The following is a 21,287-nucleotide window of genomic DNA, read 5'->3' as shown; positions in this document are numbered from 1 at the left end:
AGGCCCCGGCCATACTAAAGGCCCCGGCCATACTAAAGGCCCCGGCCATACTAAAGGCCCCGGCCATACTAAAGGCCCCGGCCATACTAAAGGCCCCAGGCATTCTAAAGGCCCCAGGCATTCCAAAGGCCCCAGGCATTCCAAAGGCCCCAGGCATTCCAAAGGCCCCAGGCATTCCAAAGGCCCCAGGCATTCCAAAGGCCCCAGGCATTCCAAAGGCCCCAGGCATTCCAAAGGCCCCAGCCATTCCAAAGGCCCCAGCCATTCCAAAGGCCCCAGGCATACTAAAGGCCCCAGGCATACTAAAGGCCCCAGGCATACTAAAGGCCCCAGGCATACTAAAGGCCCCAGCCATACTAAAGGCCCCAGCCATACTAAAGGCCCCAGCCATACTAAAGGCCCCAGCCATACCCTATTCAGTCTAAAACAACATAAAATGTTTTGGCTGGAGTTAGGATTTAAAGATGAATGCCTTTGGCAACCTCATCTAACCCTTTCCTCCTAGCCTGACTGTCCCTGGTCCACCCATTCTATTCATTGCGTTTCAGTTCTTTCAATCATGGAGGTTCAGCATCACACGTGGGCATTATCTAGTGTGGTCTTCTTGCAAATACATTCTGCCTAATAACTCCCGCACCCCCAGCCTGACATCCACCCATCAAGGTATTCTGATATTTGCATAACTCCTTCCAAGAGCCAGCCCACTGCTGGCATCAGGACTGAGGACTCTTTGAGAAGAGAAAGAAGTACCCTGCTGGCCCCTCCCACCAGTCTTGATCTGCCTGTATTGCCTAGAGAAGCACAAATACCCAGTAATGACATCACAGAGTCTAAAATAAGTTATGCAGTGAAAATGGAAAGGTTTGTTTTGTTTTGTTTTTTTCACCATTAGCATGTTGATGGGGGAAGAACAAATACAGCATTAAACTTCAGCTTTAAATTCCCTTTAAAACACAGCCAGCCTAAAGTCTCAGTGAGCAATCCTTCTCATAGGATGAGACATATATTCCTGCCTGCCTGGGTTTTGATGGGAATTTCCAGGCATTTCCTATAAAATACCATCTGAAACGACTTCTTCATCACACTTTATGAAGCCGGTACAGGAGTTTGCTGGATTAACCCCTTGACGCCGACATCACACACATGCAGCCCCACGCGTGTGTGAATGCTCCTCGTTTTTGCACACGTCAACCACCATGCAATTTAACCCTTAACCCCTTGACGCCGACATCACACAAATATGCGGCCTCACAGAACTGGGCTGGAGCTGCATATTTGCGTACCTGTCTTTGTGCCGGGAGCGCCCCAGCACAAAGACCGCGGTGCCACTGAGAGCCCCGGGTCCCGTTCTAATGATTGGGACCCGGGACTCCCGATTCCGGGTCACATGATCGCTGTGATAGCCTCCGATTGGCTATCACATTGATCAGTCACTGTGAAGCCCGGCCCCCTTGTTTTTTTCTTTCTCTATGAATGGAGGAGAGAGATACACTGCATCTCTCTAACTCCATGCATAAAGAGAAAAAAAAGTTTGTACAAAAAAAAAAAAAAAAGATAAATATATATTAAAAATAAAGAAAAATACCTAGATCAAGGTTTGATCTAGTTCAGTGTCAGGGTTATTGTTTGGGTCAAAAGGTCAGGATTTAGGTGAGAAGAGAGTCTCTACCAGGTTCAGTGCTGACTATGTCATTCCCACTTGCCGTGGGGGGGTCACTCCGTCTGCTGAGGGGTCTTGAGCAAAGAGCCAATCACCACACGTATAAAAGGTCAGGATTTAAAAAATAAATTGGTGTCAGTGTGTTTTAGGTAAAAAAAAAAAGACAAAAACAAAATGCGCAATATTGATTCTGGGCTGTACTACGGGTACAAACAACAAATAACATACACATAGATGGTATCTCTGCGATCGTCAAGAGATGGAGAATTTATTTTGGGTTGTTCTTTGGTGGTAGGTTATCGCAGTAACAAGAAACACACAGCTAAATAAAAAAATATTTTTTTTTTTACTATTTTGGTCCAGTTTTCCTTTGATAATAAATAATCAGGAGATATCCTTTACCATTTACCACCAAATGAAAGCCCAATTTGTCGTGAAAAAAAACAAGCTATAATTCACGTGGATGCACAAAGTAGTTGTGATGATATGGACGGTTTTACTAACAACGTTGCAAAATTGTGCTTTGCCATTAAGATTTGTTTTTCCCTTAGGCGTGAAGGGGTTAAAGGGCCGGTTTACCTAAACCTGATATACCCCTGGCTTCCAGAAGAATAGGTCTTATGTTATACAAAGGCCCCAATGGTGGTGGTGGTGGGGAGGGATAAACTAGTACATGGTACGTGACAACTGTCTTCTAGCTGTGCTTCTGTGTTGTCACCTGGTCACATGCTCCCCTGGTGGGTGGAGATTACAAGCAGCCATTGCACAGACATGATCCACTGTTGTCACTATCAGAGCAATATTCTGCACCCAATGCTGGAGATAGCTGAAGTAGAAATAATGGCAAAACTTTTTTTCTTTTTTTCAGTTTGGATAGAGTAAGGGAGGGTGTGGCGGGAGTCACTTTGGGTGGGGGGCCCATGGAACCCAGCTCACTTTGGAGAAGTGGGGAGACCCCTGTCTCAGCTCCCCATATCCCTCTTATGTGTAAGTCACCCTGTGCCTGTTAGTGATACAGGGTGATCTGTCCTAATATTGTGTAGACATGTATAGGTGGGGTGTTGTGGATTGTTTGGTGTTATGTGGTTGCATCCCATTGTTCTATTGTTTGTCAGGCTTGGGACCAAACTATTATGGGATGTATGTGTTTATGTGTATTGGCTTGGTGGGGGGTGTCTCCAACAGCCCTTCTGGTGGGACTGTCTGCTGGTGTATTTCTTGTTACTAAATGTAGATTGCCCCACCCTGTGCCATTATGCAGGGAGGGGGGACTGTCCCCTGAGTGTATATATCTTTATCTGTGTTCCAATAAACTAGTCTATTTCCTGGTTTACTTCAAGACTGGTGTCGTCTAGTCTTGTATGGTCAGCTGTGGTGTCTGTGGTTGGTGTTCGGACGGGGAAGCGGTAGTCTAACGGAAGTACCAAGTGCAGTTCGGGTCAGTTCCGTTACAGAGGGTTATATCCCCTGTTGGTTTATTTTTGCCATCTGTTCCCCATTGGGGAGATTTACCTTCACTTCCTGTCCCACAGCCAAACAGGAAGTGAGATGAAATTCCCTCAAACTAAGGGGATTTTCGGGGACCCCCAGGCCACCAGAACTAGTGTCCACATTGTAAGAATTCCCCCCTGTTACTTTTCTGGGGACAACCCAAAATGTGTGATTTTCTTTGACTTTCACTTTTGATGATACACAGGACAAATCGAGAAGGTGAATCTCCCTAAGGGGGGCACAGACAGCAGTAAAAACTGACAGGGGATCTAATCCCTTTCCACTCTATCCAAAAGTGGCTGAAAGAGGTCGGAGGAGATGTGCAGTACTGAGAATGGGGAAAAAAAATTAAAAAAGGTGAAAACAGTATTAGAAATAATAAAATGTGTGATACACAGTGCACGGGGATCGTGAAATGTCATCCACTTAGGGGTTAGGTTTGCTTTAAAGAGACCCTGTCACCAATTTAAAGCGTGCTTGCTGCGTCTTTTCTTTCCAGCAATGATTATGACCCTGCCATGTGCAAGAAAATCTGACTACTCCAGGAAGAGTCCCTATCACATCCCCCTCCCTCCTCTCCTCTTTTAGGAGTGTCTAATTATTGGTAGTGTTGGCCCAGCTCCTCCTCTCTACATACTGTAGACTTTTATGTAGGGGACATGAAGGGTATACTATACAGTCGCATCTCAGAGGCTGCTGACTTCACATTCAAGCTGGCAGCACCCAGCACTCAGGGCTCTTGGATGTCTATATAAAGGAGGGTTTTACAGTAATAACCTATGTGCTTATTGGTATTAGTCCACTTTCTGAAAAGATGGACTAACACCCCCCCCCCAAAGTACCCTACCCCCGTTCTCTGCTGCAATAACCTCTGTACGTGATACAGTTTCACCATACACGCAGCCTTGTGCAGTGGTCCTGGGGTTTTTAAAGCCACTCCGTTCTGCCTCTCCCTAGGGCAGTGTTTCTCAACTCCAGTCCTCATGGACCCCCAACAGGTCATGTTTCCATTATTTTGCACAGGTGATTTGATCAGTTTCACTGCCTTAGTAATTACCTCAGCTGTTTCATCTGAGGGAAATCCTGAAAACATGACCTGTTGGGGGTCCATGAGGACTGGAGTTGAGAAACACTGCCCTAGGGGATGCCAGGACAGATCAGACTGGTTCTGATTGGTCAGCATGGTCACGTGCTGAACTGTTCTGATCCATCCCGGTGTCCATAGGGAAAGAAGAGGAATAACAGTGTGGTTTTCAAAATCGCAGGACCACCGCACCAAGCTGTGTGGACGGTGAAACTGTATCATGGAGGTAAGTGCAGCGGGAATCAAGGGTGGGGAGGGTGTGGGGTGTTTACTTTTTCTTCTCAAAAGGTGAATTAACCCTTTAAAATGCGTTAAATAAACCTACAGCCATATGGGAAGATTGTCAATGCAATGATTGTTCTGGTGACAGGGTCTCTTTAAGATACAGAGGTGAGTCTAGGGAAAATTCTGGGATTTAACAGTACTGTGCAAAAGTTTTAGGCAGGTGCGAAGAAATGCTGTAAAGTAAGAATTCTTTCAAAAATATATACCGTATTTTTCGCTCCGTAAGACGCACCTAGATTTTAGAGGAGGAAAACAGGAAAAATATATTCTGAACCAATGGACTGCAGACATAGTACAGGAGATGACCAGAGACTGCGGACATAGTACAGGAGATGACCAGAGACTGCGGACACAGTACAGGGGATGACCAGAGACTGCGGACACAGTACAGGAGATGACCAGAGACTGCGGACACAGTACAGGGGATGACCAGAGACTGCGGACATAGTACAGGGGATGACCAGAGACTGCGGACAGTACAGGAGATGACCGGAGACTGCGGACATAGTACAGGAGATGACCAGAGACTGCGGACATAGTACAGGAGATGACCAGAGACTGCGGACACAGTACAGGAGGTGACCAGAGACTGCGGACACAGTACAGGAGGTGACCAGAGACTGCGGACACAGTACAGGAGATGACCAGAGACTGCGGACACAGTACAGGAGATGACCAGAGACTGCGGACACAGTACAGGAGGTGACCAGAGACTGTGGACATAGTACAGGAGGTTACCAGAGACTGTGGACACAGTACAGGAGGTGACTAGAGACTGTGGACACAGTACAAGAGATGATCAGAGACTGCGGACACAGTACAGGAGATGACCAGAGACTGCGGACACAGTACAGGAGGTGACCAGAGACTGCGGACACAGTACAGGAGATGACCAGAGACTGCGGACACAGTACAGGAGATGACCAGAGACTGCGGACACAGTACAGGAGGTGACCAGAGACTGCGGACACAGTACAGGAGGTGACCAGAGACTGCGGACACAGTACAGGAGGTGACCAGAGACTGCGGACACAGTACAGGAGGTGACCAGAGACTGTGGACATAGTACAAGAGATGATCAGAGACTGCGGACACAGTACAGGGGATGACCAGAGACTGCGGACAGTACAGGGGATGACCAGAGACTGCGGACATAGTACAGGGGATGACCACACTTCTTGCGCATGCGCAGTGGGCACCCGGCTGTGAAGCTGCAAGCTGTCACAGCCAGGTGCCATGCCAGGGAGAGAAGACTGAGAACAGGTAGGGCCGCTGGAGGTCTGCAGAGAAGAGCCGAGCAGATGGCCCAGTATTCTAACATGGGGGGGGGGGGGGGATACCGGGCCGGAATCTCCATAACACGCACAGACATTTTCTCCCATTTTTTGGGGGGGGAAAAGTTTGTCTTATGGAGTGAAAAATACAGTAATTGTTTTTTTTTTTTAATCAATTTACAAAATGTGAGCAGAATTACAATGTAAATCACAGCAGTGTTTGGCTTCAAACCAGCACTTGCCCTTCCACAAAGTCAGGGATTCTATAGGATTAGAGTCAGGCGTATGATTAACCCATTATATCATGCAGGTGCTAATGATCATCAATGACATATGTAGGCCGAAACACAGTCATTAACTGAAACAGAAAAAGCTGTACTGGGTGAGGAAAAGCCAAACTCTGCTACTAGGGTGAGGTTTGTTGAAGACCGTTGCATGTCTCCGGTCATACACCATGGCAGGACTGAGCACAGCAACAAGACACAAGATGGTTATCCTGCTTCAAGAATGTCTCTCCCAGGCAAAGATTTCAAAGCAGACTGGGGGTTTCAGGATGTGCTGTTCAAGCTCTTTGGAAGAAACGGGCAACGATGATGAGCGTAGGCGCAGTGGTCAGCCAAGGAAACAATGCAGCAGATGAAAGACACATCATGCTTACATCCCTTCCACATCAGAAGATGCCCAGCAATGCCATCAGCACAGAACTGGGGGAAACCAGTGGTACCCAGGAACACCCATCTACTGTCAGGAGAAGTCTGGCCAGAAGTGGTCTTCATGGAAGAGCAGTGGCCAAAAAGCCAAACCTCCGACATGGAAACAACTCTAAGTGACTCAACTATGTGTGAAAACATAGGAACCGGGGTCCAGAAAAATGGCAGCAGGTGCTCTGGACTGATGAGTCAACATGTGAAATATTTGGCTGTAGAAGGAGGCAGTTTACTGGTGAAAGACTGGAGAGCGGTACAATAATGAGTGCAGCCAACTGTGAAGCCTGGTGGAGGTTCCTTGCAAGTCTGAGGCTGCATTTCTGCAAAGGGAGTTGGAGATTTGGTCAGGATCATCGGTGTCCTCAATGCTGAGAAATACAGGCAGATACTTCTCCATCATGGAAAGGGATGTGATTGGCCACAAATTTATTCTGTAGCAGATACTTATCCATCATGGAAAGGGATGTGATTGGCCACAAATTTATTCTGTAGCAGATACTTCTCCATCATGGAAAGGGATGTGATTGGCCACAGATGTTTTCTGTAGCAGGGCAGCCACCCCAAACACTCAGCCAGAACTATCTTCAGTGTAAAGAAGAACAAGGAGTCCTGAAAGTGATGGTTCGTCCCCCACGGAGCCCCGATCTCAACTTCATGGAGCCTTTCTGGGAATACATGAAGAGACAGAAGGAACTGAGGCAGCCAACATCCACGGAAGATCTGAGCTTAGTTCTCCAAGGTGTTTTTAACAACCTACCTGCCGAGTTCCTTCAAAAATTGTGTGCAAATCTACCTAGAAGAAGGCAAAGGGTGGTCACGCCAAATATTGTTTGGATTTGGTTGGATGTGATTGGCCCCAAATTTATTCTGCAGCAGGACAGCCACCCCAAACACACAGCCATTAGGAACTATCTTCAGTGTAAAGAAGAACAAGGAGTCCTGAAAGTGATGGTTCCTCCCCCACGGAGCCCTGATCTCAACATCATGGAGTCGAAGGATCTGAGGTAGCCGACATCCACAGAAGATCTGTGCTTAGTTCTCCAAGATGTACATAGAACAACCTACCTGCCGAGTTCCTTCAAAAATTGTGTGCAAGTCTACCTAGAAGAAGGCAAAGGGCGGTCACACCGAATATTGTTTGGATTTGGATTGCTTTTCTCTTCGTTTTGGTTTCCATTTTGTTAATTGATCGATATAAAGTATTAACTCTTTGATTTCTGAAAGCATTCTTCATTTACAGCATTTTTCCACACCTGCCTAAAACCTTTGCGCAGCAGTGGATACTCCATGACGTCAGACTGTAATTTGAGCCTCCACGGAACACGTTATTGTGCGTCTTCATAATGGAACCTCCTCAGTGCTTAGCTTTCACCTGCAGACTACTCCTCACTACTCCTAACAAAACCGGTTGTGTCAGAGATTGTACTGATATTTACACGGTGCCAGCAACCTGCCGATAATTCCAAGTATAATACCGCCCCCCTCTTCATTCAGCTGAGTTTTGTTTTTTCATTTGTCCTCCTGAACCTCCAGTTGTCTTTGTAGGAAATCTCTTGTGATGAGTTGTCATGACTCATTCCTTCCAAGCTGTCCTTTGTTCTGAGTTACCACTAGCTGGTGTATTTATTTATTTATTTTTTATTAGTCTTTTTAAAATTAGCTTCTTGTATTCCTCTTTACTTAACCCTTTTACTGCCAGAGCTGCTTGGTTTTTTTTTTTTGGTTTTTTTTTTTTTTGGTTTTTTTTTTTAGTCTTTAAAAATAGCATCTTGTATTCCTCTTTACTTAACCCTGTCACCGCTAGAGCTGGTTTTTATTTATTTATTTTTTAGTCTTTTTAAAATTAGCATCTTGTATTCCTCTTCACTTAACGCTTTCACTGCTAGTGCTGCTTTTTTTTTTTTTTTTTTTTAGTCTTTAAAATTGGCATCTTGTATTCCTCTTCACTTAACGCTTTCATTGCTAGAGCTGGTTTTTATGTATGTTTTAGTCTTTGTACAATTAGCATCTTGTATTCCTCTTTACTTAACCCTTTCACTGCTAGAGCTTCTTTTGTTTTTTTGTTTTTGTTTGTTTTTCTTTTAGTCTTTAAAATTAGCATCTAGAATTCCTCTTTACTTAACCCTTTCACTGCTAGTGCTGATTTTTTTTTTTTTTTTTTAATGTCTTTAAAATTAGTGTCTTATATTCCGCTTTTCTTAACCCTTTCACTGCTAGAGCTGGTTTTTATTTATGTTTTAGTATTTGTATAATTAGCATCTTGTATTCCTCTTTACTTAACCCTTTTCACTGCTAGAGCTGCTTTTGTTTTTTTTTGTTTTGTTTTTTTCTTTTAGTCTATAAAATTGGCATCTAGAATTCCTCTTTACTTAACCCTTTCACTGCTAGTGCTGCACTTTTTTTTTTAGTCTTTAAAATTAGCATCTTATATTCTTCTTTACTTAACCCTGTCGCCGCTAGAGCTGGTTTTTATTTATTTATTTTTTAGTCTTTTTAAAATTAGCATCTTGTATTCCTCTTCACTTAACCATTTCACTGCTAGTGCTGCTTTTTTTTTTTTTTTTTTTTTAGTCTTTAAAATTGGCATCTTGTATTCCTCTTTAGTTAACCCTTTCATTGCTAGAGTTGGTTTTTATGTATGTTTAAGTCTTTGTAAAATTAGCATCTTATATTCCTCTTTACTTAACCCTTTCACTGCTAGATCTGCTTTTGTTTTTTTTTTTGTTTGTTTTTCTTTTAGTCTTTAAAATTGGCATCTAGAATTCCTCTTTACTTAACCCTTTCACTGCTAGTGCTGCTTTTTTTTTTTTAGTCTTTAAAATTAGCATCTTATATTCTTCTTTACTTAACCCTGTCACCGCTAGAGCTGCTTTTTTATTTATTTATTTTTTAGTCTTTTTAAAATTAGCATCTTGTATTCCTCTTCACTTAACCCTTTCACTGCTAGTGCTGCTTTTTTTTTTTTTTAGTCTTTAAAATTGGCATCTTGTATTCCTCTTTAGTTAACCCTTTCATTGCTAGAGTTGGTTTTTATTTATGTTTAAGTCTTTGTAAAATTAGCATCTTGTATTCCTCTTAACTTAACCCCTGTTGCTTTTTTTTTTTGTCTTTTTAAAATTATCATCTTGTATTCCTCTTTACTTAACCCTTTCACTGCTAGAGCTGCTTTTTTTTTTTTTAAACACATTTAAAAAAAAAAAATCCTTTTTAGGTCTGAAGATTAGTTACAAACTCCCAAACATTTTCTAAAAGCAGAGCGAATAAATAGCAGCAGTTCCAAATTTTTTTTTGTTACATGATATCAATGTAACAGTTTGAGCGCAAATTTTTCTTAGTTTTAAGGCATATATATGCAATATATTTACCCAATTTTTGGGAAAATGTAAAAGTTGAGGTTGCACCGAGTAAAGAGATACCAAACATGTCAAGCCTTAAAACTGTGAAACGATGATGAGCTTCCATACCCTAAAGTTTTAGTTTGTTTTGTTTTTTTGTTTTTTGTTTTTCTTTAATGGGGGGAGGGCGGTTAAGTGCTTGCATGTACCTTTTATTTTTTTACACCTTTTTTGTCAGACATCATTGGTCTGTTTGGCCCAGGGGCTGCACTACCTGGGGCCGTGGAAGCGGTCAGGTGGCTGGACAGCCTTTTTACTTCCTGTTACGTACAACTTCTCTCCAATAGGAAGCGAGGTGAACTCTCCAGAATTCAGGGCAAAGTGACGGTTTCTTTATAATGGTCCCTCATCTGCGAACCCCTGATACTCCCTTGCAACAATCCCTTGCCTGTCCTGTTGCAGCCAATGATGTTGTGGGTTGCTTGCGGTTATGGGTGAGCATCCAGAAAATCACAACATGGTTCATAGAATTTGAGACCTTACTGACGTTCAAATCCTTCCATCACTCTGAGCCATCAATAGGGAGTACAGGCAATACTCCAATGCCAAAAAAACCTTGTGGGTGGGTTCCAAACATTTTTTTTTCTTTGGAAGGAAATAAACGTCTGTGGAGTTGGATTCACAGCCTGTTCAGTATTTGCAACACAGTCTTCACGATGATGATGATGAAGTCCTGTACAGTGTTGCAGACGAGGAATGTTCCCACTGCGGTTGTGTCGTAATTTGATTGCTGCACAGGTCAGGAACTGAAAGGAAATGTTAAATCTGCCTTCCTGAGTGTGGCCATACAGAGCTCAATTCCTCAGAACACAATCACGTTGGGAGGAAAGCTATAGTGTGATTATAGGGTTCTTTGGCTTCCAGCTGAGTCGTCTCTTAACCACTTCCAGTCCGGACACTTTCCCCCCCTTCCAGTCCGGACACTTTCCCCCCCATCCAGTCTGGACACTTTCCCCCCCATCCAGTCTGGACACTTTCCCCCCCTTCCAGTCCGGACACTTTCCCCCCCTTCCAGTCCAGACACTTTCTCCTCCTTCCAGTCCGGACACTTTCCCCCCCTTCCAGTCCGGACACTTTCCCCCCTTCCAGTCCTGACACTTTCCCCCTTCCAGTCCTGACACTTTCCCCCCTTCCAGTCCTGACACTTTCCCCCTTTCCAGTCCAGACACTTTCCCCCTTTCCAGTCCTGACACTTTCCCCCCCTTCCAGTCCGGACACTTTCCCCCCTTCCAGTCCGGACACTTTCCCCCCCTTCCAGTCCGGGCACTTTCCCCCCCTTCCAGTCCGGGCACTTTCCCCCCTTCCAGTCCGGGCACTTTCCCCCCTTCCAGTCCGGGCACTTTCCCCCCTTCCAGTCCGGGCACTTTCCCCCCTTCCAGTCCGGGCACTTTACCCCCTTCCAGTCCGGACACTTTCCCCCCTTCCAGTCCGGACACTTTCCCCCCCTTCCAGTCCGGACACTTTCCCCCCCTTCCAGTCCGGACACTTTCCCCCCCTTCCAGTCCGGACACTTTCCCCCCTTCCAGTCCGGACACTTTCCCCCCTTCCAGTCCGGACACTTTCCCCCCCTTCCAGTCCGGACACTTTCCCCCCCTTCCAGTCCGGACACTTTCCCCCCCTTCCAGTCCGGACACTTTCCCCCCCTTCCAGTCCGGACACTTTCCCCCCCTTCCAGTCCGGACACTTTCCCCCCCTTCCAGTCCGGACACTTTCCTCCCCCTTCCAGTCCGGACACTTTCCTCCCCCTTCCTGTCCGGACACTTTCCTCCCCCTTCCTGTCCGGACACTTTCCTCCCCCTTCCAGTCGGGACACTTTCCCCCCCTTCCAGTCGGGACACTTTCCCCCCCTTCCAGTCGGGACACTTTCCCCCCCTTCCAGTCGGGACACTTTCCCCCCCTTCCAGTCGGGACACTTTCCCCCCCTTCCAGTCGGGACACTTTTCTCCCCCTTCCAGTCCGGACACTTTTCTCCCCCTTCCAGTCCGGACACTTTTCTCCCCTTCCAGTCCGGACACTTTTCCCCCCTTCCAGTCCGGACACTTTTCCCCCCTTCCAGTCCGGACACTTTTCCCCCCTTCCAGTCCGGACACTTTTCCCCCCTTCCAGTCCGGACACTTTCCCCCCCTCCAGTCCGGACACTTTCACCCCCTTCCAGTCCGGACACTTTCACCCCCTTCCAGTCCGGACACTTTCATCCCCTTCCTGTCCAGGCCAATTTTCAGCTTTCAGCGTTATCACACTTTGAATGACAATTGCGCGGTCATGCAACACTGTACCCATATGACTTTTTTAGCGTTTTTTTGAGACAGATAAAGCTTTATTTTGGTGGTATTTATTCACCACTGGGATTTTTATTTTTTTTGCTATGTAAGTTACAAAGTCCAAAAATTTTGAAAAAAAGCGTTTTTCTTATAACATTTTGCAAATAAATAGTATTTCATCAAAAATCTTGGCCAAAATTTATTCCGTTATATTTTTAGTAAAAACAAAATAACCCAAATTAGTTTATAACCAAAAATTATAATTTTTAAACATTTTTTTAAATTTTGTTATTTTTTATTTTTTATTTTTTTTTACATACGGTCACCCTAGCAGTACAGTGTCACCATGGTGACACTGTACTACTTGTGGAGGGTGATGAATATTTATTTATTTTTTTTACACTGATTGCTTTTACACCCATAAAGGATGTAAAAGCAATCATTTCTCCTTCTCTCTGGCTGCATTCTTGCAGCCATTGAGAACTACTGTGTGAGCTGTGATTGGTCACACCCTGTCGCATGGTACAAGGCTGTTGTGATTAGCCTTGTACCATGTGACCTCTGTGATCATTCACAGATTTCACACGTAGTAAGCAATGATGTCAGAAGTGAAATCTTGCTTACTACTCTGCATGTGATCACTGATTGGCCAACGGCTGGATGGGAGGTGGTTAAAACATGTCCAGGTTCTTCCATTATTTCCCCTAAAGATATTTTTTTTTAATGTTTCCAGTAGTATTATTAATATTATCTAAAATAAATAATATGAATATTTTATAAAAAATAAAAAAATACCACCACTACTGCTAATTTGTTAATAATAATAATAATAATAATAATAATAATAACATTATTACTGTTTTTGTTATTTTTTATTAGTAGTATTTTTAAATATAAATTGTTCTTGTTTATTAATATTGTGATTATTAATAATCTTATATTTTCTATAATATACTAATACGGTTTTATATGAAAAAAAAAAAAACACTACTACTACCACAAACAATAATAATAATTTATAGAAAGAATAATAATTGTAATAATAAAGCATTTTATTATTGTTATTACTTAAAATAAATTGGTGGTGGTAGTAGTGGCAGTGGTATATTTATTTTTATATAAAATGTTATATAAAATATAATACTTTACATACACAATGAAAAATAATACTACTATGAATAATTTAATATAATTTCTATTATTTAAAATAAATTATTACTTCTTAGAGTATAACAAACCGTGTCCCCGTTAGAGAGATTCACCCTCTCTGTCCTGTTTATCATTATCATTGAAAGTTAAAGCGGAGTTCCACCCAAAAGTGGAAGCTCTGCTTATTTGCGCCCCCCCCCCCCCCCTTCGCTGTCACATTTGGTACCTCTTGGGGGGGGGCGAGTACTTGGTTTTGACAGGTAATCAGTCCCACTCCCAGCTCAGTTCGCCTTGCCGTGGGAAAGTCAACAGGTCCCACAGGACTGCGGCCCATTCACAAAGCACAGCTCACTTCACTCATGCAGCCAGCTGTGAAGCAACAAGGCTTCACTTCCAGTTTCCCTTAGTCAAGATGGCGGTGCCAGCACCATGAGGTGAGGGCACCGCTGGATCCCTGGATAGGTAAGTGCCCTAATATTAAAAGTCAGCAGCTACAGTATTTGTTTTTTTTTTTTGGAGGTGTTTGAATTCCACTTTAAAAGAAAATCCCAAATTTTGGGTTGTCCCCAGAAAAGTATTAGAGGGGAAATCTTTCAATGGGGACACTGGTAACCCCAAGAAATTCCCTTAATTTGCGGGGATTTCCTCTCACTTCCTGTTTAGTTATGGGGCAGGAAGTGAAGGGAAATGTCTGCTATGGGACACGGATGGCGAAAAAAAAAAAAAAACTGACAGGTTATAACCCTCCCTTCCTCTATCCAAAATCGGGAAAAAAAGTTTTGCCTATAGTTCTACTTTAAAATAAATTATTAGTAGTAGTCGTAGTGGTATATATTTGTATGAAATATTATTTAAAACAAAATATTACTTTATGTATTTATTTTTGTGTTCCCTCTGTTAGGTGGCTGCAAAGTAAGAATCCAGGCAGATCCGTGGTCTGCGGAGCGCCTCTTTGAGTTCCCCGACGAAGAGAAGTGTATAGAGCTGCTGACCGAAATGAGACTCATCCAGGAAGGTAACAGACTCAAGCGTGTGCATTAAAGGTTCCATCTACCTGAATTGACTTTCCAGGCAAATGGCTAAATTACACAGATAAAATACACGTGGGAGCTGTTTTACCTGCCAAAGGATTTGTATTTCTGTCCATCCAGTTCTGAGATATTACATCGTTACATAGTTAGTCTGGCTGAAAAAAGACAAAAGTCCATCCAGTTCAACCATTAAAAATAAAAAAAAGTTATAATCCTACACCCACAGTTGGTCCAGAGGAAGGCAAAAAAACCCAGCAAAGCACGATCCAATTTGCTCCTGCAGGGAAAAAATTCCTTCCTGATCCCCCAAGAGGCAAACAGATATTCCCTGGATCACCTTTCCCTATAAATGTTATATCCAGTTATATTCTGTGTATCTAGGAAAGAATCCAGGACTTTCCTACAGCAATCCACTGAGCTGGCCACAACCAACTCTTGAGGGAGTCTATTCCACATTCTCACAGCTCTCACTGTGAAGAAACCTTTCCGTGTTCGGAGATTACATTTCTTTTCCTCCAGACGTGCCCCCTTGTCCTCTGTGATGACCTCAGGGGGAATAGCTCACCGAGTTCCCTATATGAACCACTGATGTATTATACATGGAGATCAGATCCCCCTTATGTATTATACATGGAGATCATATCCCCCCCTTATGTATTATACATGGAGATCATATCCCCCCTTATGTATTATACATGGAGATCATATCCCCCCCTTATGTATTATACATGGAGATCATATCCCCCCTTATGTATTATACATGGAGATCATATCCCCCCTTATGTATTATACATGGTGATCATATCCCCCCTTATGTATTATACATGGAGATCATATCCCCCCTTATGTATTATACATGGAGATCATATCCCCCCTTATGTATTATACATGGAGATCATATCCCCCCTTATGTATTATACATGGAGATCATATCCCCCTTATGTATTATACATGGAGATCATATCCCCCTTATGTATTATACATGGAGATCATATCCCCCCCTTATGTATTATACATGGAGATCATATCCCCCCTTATGTATTATACATGGAGATCATATCCCCCCTTATGTATTATACATGGAGATCATATCCCCCCTTATATATTATACATGGAGATCATATCCCCCCTTATATATTATACATGGAGATCATATCCCCCCTTATGTATTATACATGGTGATCATATCCCCCCCTTATGTATTATACATGGAGATCATATCCCCCCCCTTATGTATTATACATGGAGATCATATCCCCCTTATGTATTATACATGGAGATCATATCCCCCCTTATGTATTATACATGGTGATCATATCCCCCTTATGTATTATACATGGAGATCATATCCCCCCCTTATGTATTATACATGGAGATCATACCCCCCCCCCCCCCCTTATGTATTATACATGGAGATCATATCCCCCCCTTATGTATTATACATGGTGATCATATCCCCCTTATGTATTATACATGGAGATCATACCTCCCCTTATGTATTATACATGGAGATCATACCCCCCCCCCCTTATGTATTATACATGGAGATCATATCCCCCTTATGTATTATACATGGAGATCATACCCCCCCTTATGTATTATACATGGAGATCATACCCCCCCCCCCTTATGTATTATACATGGAGATCATACCCCCCCCCCTTATGTATTATACATGGAGATCATATCCCCCCTTATGTATTATACATGGTGATCATATCCCCCCTTATGTATTATACATGGTGATCATATCCCCCCTTATGTATTATACATGGTGATCATATCCCCCCTTATGTATTATACATGGAGATCATATCCCCCTTATGTATTATACATGGAGATCATATCCCCCTTATGTATTATACATAGAGATCATATCCCCCCTTATGTATTATACATGGAGATCATACCCCCCCTTATGTATTATACATGGAGATCATATCCCCCCTTATGTATTATACATGAAGATCATATCCCCCTTACGTATTATACATGGAGATCATATCCCCCCTTATGTATTATACATGGAGATCATATCCCCCCTTATGTATTATACATGGTGATCATATCTCCCCTTATGTATTATACATGAAGATCATATCCCCCCTTATGTATTATACATGGAGATCATATCCCCCCTTATGTATTATACATGGAGATCATATCCCCCCTTATGTATTATACATGGAGATCATATCCCCCCTTATATATTATACATGGAGATCATATCCCCCCTTATGTATTATACATGGTGATCATATCTCCCCTTATGTATTATACATGGAGATCATATCCCCCCTTATGTATTATACATGGTGATCATATCTCCCCTTATGTATTATACATGGAGATCATATCCCCCTTATGTATTATACATGGTGATCATATCCCCCCTTATGTATTATACATGGAGATCATATCCCCCCTTATGTATTATACATGGTGATCATATCCCCCCTTATGTATTATACATGGTGATCATATCCCCCCTTATGTATTATACATGGAGATCATATCCCCCTTATGTATTATACATGGAGATCATACCCCCCCCCCTTATGTATTATACATGGAGATCATACCCCCCCCCCCCTTATGTATTATACATGGAGATCATATCCCTTCTTATGTATTATACATGGAGATCATATCTCCCCTTATGTATTATACATGAAGATCATATCCCCCTTATGTATTATACATGGAGATCATATCCCCACTTATGTATTATACATGGAGATCATATCCCCCCTTATGTATTATACATGGAGATCATATCCCCCTTATGTATTATACATGGAGATCATATCCCCCCTTATGTATTATACATGGAGATCATATCCCCCTTATGTATTATACATGGAGATCATATCCCCCCTTATGTATTATACATGGAGATCATATCCCCCCCTTATGTATTATACATGGAGATCATATCCCCCCTTATGTATTATACATGGAGATCATATCCCCCCTTATGTATTATACATGGAGATCATATCCCCCCTTATGTATTATACATGGAGATCATATCCCCCCTTATGTATTATACATGGTGATCATATCCCCCTTATGTATTATACATGGAGATCATATCCCCCCTTATGTATTATACATGGTGATCATATCCCCCTTATGTATTATACATGGAGATCATATCCCTCCTTATGTATTATACATGGTGATCATATCCCCCCTTATGTATTATACATGGAGATCATATCCCCCCTTATGTATTATACATGGAGATCATATCCCCCCTTATGTATTATACATGGAGATCATATCCCCCTTATGTATTATACATGGAGATCATACCCCCCCCCCCTTATGTATTATACATGGAGATCATATCCCCCCTTATGTATTATACATGGAGATCATATCCCTCCTTATGTATTATACATGGAGATCATATCCCCCCTTATGTATTATACATGGAGATCATATCCCCCTTATGTATTATACATGGAGATCATACCCCCCCCCTTATGTATTATACATGGAGATCATATCCCCCCTTATGTATTATACATGGAGATCATATCCCCCCTTATGTATTATACATGGAGATCATATCCCCCCTTATGTATTATACATGGAGATCATATCCCCCCTTATGTATTATACATGGAGATCATATCCCCCCTTATGTATTATACATGGAGATCATATCCCCCCCTTATGTATTATACATGGAGATCATATCCCCCCTTATGTATTATACATGGAGATCATATCCCCCCTTATGTATTATACATGGAGATCATATCCCCCTTTTGTATTATACATGGAGATCATATCCCCCTTATGTATTATACATGGAGATCATATCCCCCCTTATGTATTATACATGGTGATCATATCCCCCCTTATGTATTATACATGGAGATCATATCCCCCTTATGTATTATACATGGTGATCATATCCCCCCTTATGTATTATACATGGAGATCATATCCCCCTTATGTATTATACATGGAGATCATATCCCCCTTATGTATTATACATAGAGATCATATCCCCCCTTATGTATTATACATGGAGATCATACCCCCCTTATGTATTATACATGGAGATCATATCCCCCCTTATGTATTATACATGAAGATCATATCCCCCTTACGTATTATACATGGAGATCATATCCCCCCTTATGTATTATACATGGAGATCATATCCCCCCTTATGTATTATACATGGTGATCATATCTCCCCTTATGTATTATACATGAAGATCATATCCCCCCTTATGTATTATACATGGAGATCATATCCCCCCTTATATATTATACATGGAGATCATATCCCCCCTTATGTATTATACATGGAGATCATATCCCCCCTTATATATTATACATGGAGATCATATCCCCCCTTATGTATTATACATGGTGATCATATCTCCCCTTATGTATTATACATGGAGATCATATCCCCCCTTATGTATTATACATGGTGATCATATCTCCCCTTATGTATTATACATGGAGATCATATCCCCCTTATGTATTATACATGGTGATCATATCCCCCCTTATGTATTATACATGGTGATCATATCCCCCCTTATGTATTATACATGGTGATCATATCCCCCCTTATGTATTATACATGGAGATCATATCCCCCTTATGTATTATACATGGAGATCATACCCCCCCCCCTTATGTATTATACATGGAGATCATACCCCCCCCCCTTATGTATTATACATGGAGATCATATCCCTTCTTATGTATTATACATGGTGATCATATCTCCCCTTATGTATTATACATGAAGATCATATCCCCCTTATGTATTATACATGGAGATCATATCCCCACTTATGTATTATACATGGAGATCATATCCCCCCTTATGTATTATACATGGAGATCATATCCCCCTTATGTATTATACATGGAGATCATATCCCCCCTTATGTATTATACATGGAGATCATATCCCCCTTATGTATTATACATGGAGATCATATCCCCCCTTATGTATTATACATGGAGATCATATCCCCCCTTATGTATTATACATGGTGATCATATCCCCCTTATGTATTATACATGGAGATCATATCCCCCCTTATGTATTATACATGGTGATCATATCCCCCTTATGTATTATACATGGAGATCATATCCCCCCTTATGTATTATACATGGTGATCATATCCCCCCTTATGTATTATACATGGAGATCATATCCCCCCTTATGTATTATACATGGAGATCATATCCCCCCTTATGTATTATACATGGAGATCATATCCCCCTTATGTATTATACATGGAGATCATACCCCCCCCCTTATGTATTATACATGGAGATCATATCCCCCCTTATGTATTATACATGGAGATCATATCCCTCCTTATGTATTATACATGGAGATCATATCCCCCCTTATGTATTATACATGGAGATCATATCCCCCCTTATGTATTATACATGGAGATCATATCCCCCTTATGTATTATACATGGAGATCATACCCCCCCCCCTTATGTATTATACATGGAGATCATATCCCCCCTTATGTATTATACATGGAGATCATATCCCCCCTTATGTATTATACATGGAGATCATATCCCCCCTTATGTATTATACATGGAGATCATATCCCCCCTTATGTATTATACATGGAGATCATATCCCCCCTTATGTATTATACATGGAGATCATATCCCCCCCTTATGTATTATACATGGAGATCATATCCCCCCTTATGTATTATACATGGAGATCATATCCCCCCTTATGTATTATACATGGAGATCATATCCCCCTTTTGTATTATACATGGAGATCATATCCCCCTTATGTATTATACATGGAGATCATATCCCCCTTATGTATTATACATGGAGATCATATCCCCCCTTATGTATTATACATGGAGATCATATCCCCCCTTATGTATTATACATGGAGATCATATCCCCCCTTATGTATTATACATGGAGATCATATCCCCCCTTATGTATTATACATGGAGATCATATCCCCCCTTATGTATTATACATGGTGATCATATCCCCCCTTATGTATTATACATGGAGATCATATCCCCCTTATGTATTATACATGGTGATCATATCCCCCCTTATGTATTATACATGGAGATCATATCCCCCTTATGTATTATACATGGAGATCATATCCCCCCTTATGTATTATACATGGAGATCATATCCCCCTTATGTATTATACATGGAGATCATATCCCCCCTTATGTATTATACATGGAGATCATATCCCCCTTATGTATTATACATGGAGATCATATCCCACCTTATGTATTATACATGGAGATCATATCCCCCCTTATGTATTATACATGAAGATCATACCCCCCCTTATGTATTATACATGGAGATCATATCCCCCTTATGTATTATACATGGAGATCATATCCCCCTTATGTATTATACATGGAGATCATATCCCCCCTTATGTATTATACATGGAGATCATATCCCCCCTTATGTATTATACATGGAGATCATATCCCCCCTTATGTATTATACATGGAGATCATACCCCCCCCCCTTATGTATTATACATGGAGATCATACCCCCCCCCCCCCTTATGTATTATACATGGAGATCATATCCCTTCTTATGTATTATACATGGTGATCATATCTCCCCTTATGTATTATACATGAAGATCATATCCCCCCTTATGTATTATACATGGAGATCATATCCCCCCTTATGTATTATACATGGAGATCATATCCCCCCTTATGTATTATACATGGAGATCATATCCCCACTTATGTATTATACATGGAGATCATATCCCCCCTTATGTATTATACATGGAGATCATATCCCCCCTTATGTATTATACATGGAGATCATATCCCCCTTATGTATTATACATGGAGATCATATCCCCCCTTATGTATTATACATGGAGATCATATCCCCCCTTATGTATT

The 21,287-nt window shown here is 41.9% G+C and overlaps 1 protein-coding gene across 3 annotated transcripts in view; it reads left to right on the top strand.

Annotated features, from left to right (window-relative positions):
* OCRL (OCRL inositol polyphosphate-5-phosphatase) overlaps positions 1-21,287 on the top strand; it is a 165,755-nt gene that overhangs the window by 17,397 nt on the left and 127,071 nt on the right. For all 3 annotated transcript variants that reach the window (XM_089656221.1, XM_089656220.1, XM_089656219.1), the window contains exon 5: positions 14,208-14,321. In XM_089656221.1, the coding sequence (XP_089512347.1) occupies positions 14,208-14,321 (114 nt within the window). The remainder of the gene's footprint in view (positions 1-14,207; positions 14,322-21,287) is intronic.

The sequence above is a fragment of the Staurois parvus genome, unplaced genomic scaffold (genome assembly GCF_062004578.1).
Source record: "Staurois parvus isolate SC_StPar_1 unplaced genomic scaffold, SC_StPar_1.0 ptg000896l, whole genome shotgun sequence".
NCBI lineage: Eukaryota > Metazoa > Chordata > Amphibia > Anura > Ranidae > Staurois > Staurois parvus.
This window is presented reverse-complemented; position numbering and strand designations above follow the sequence as displayed.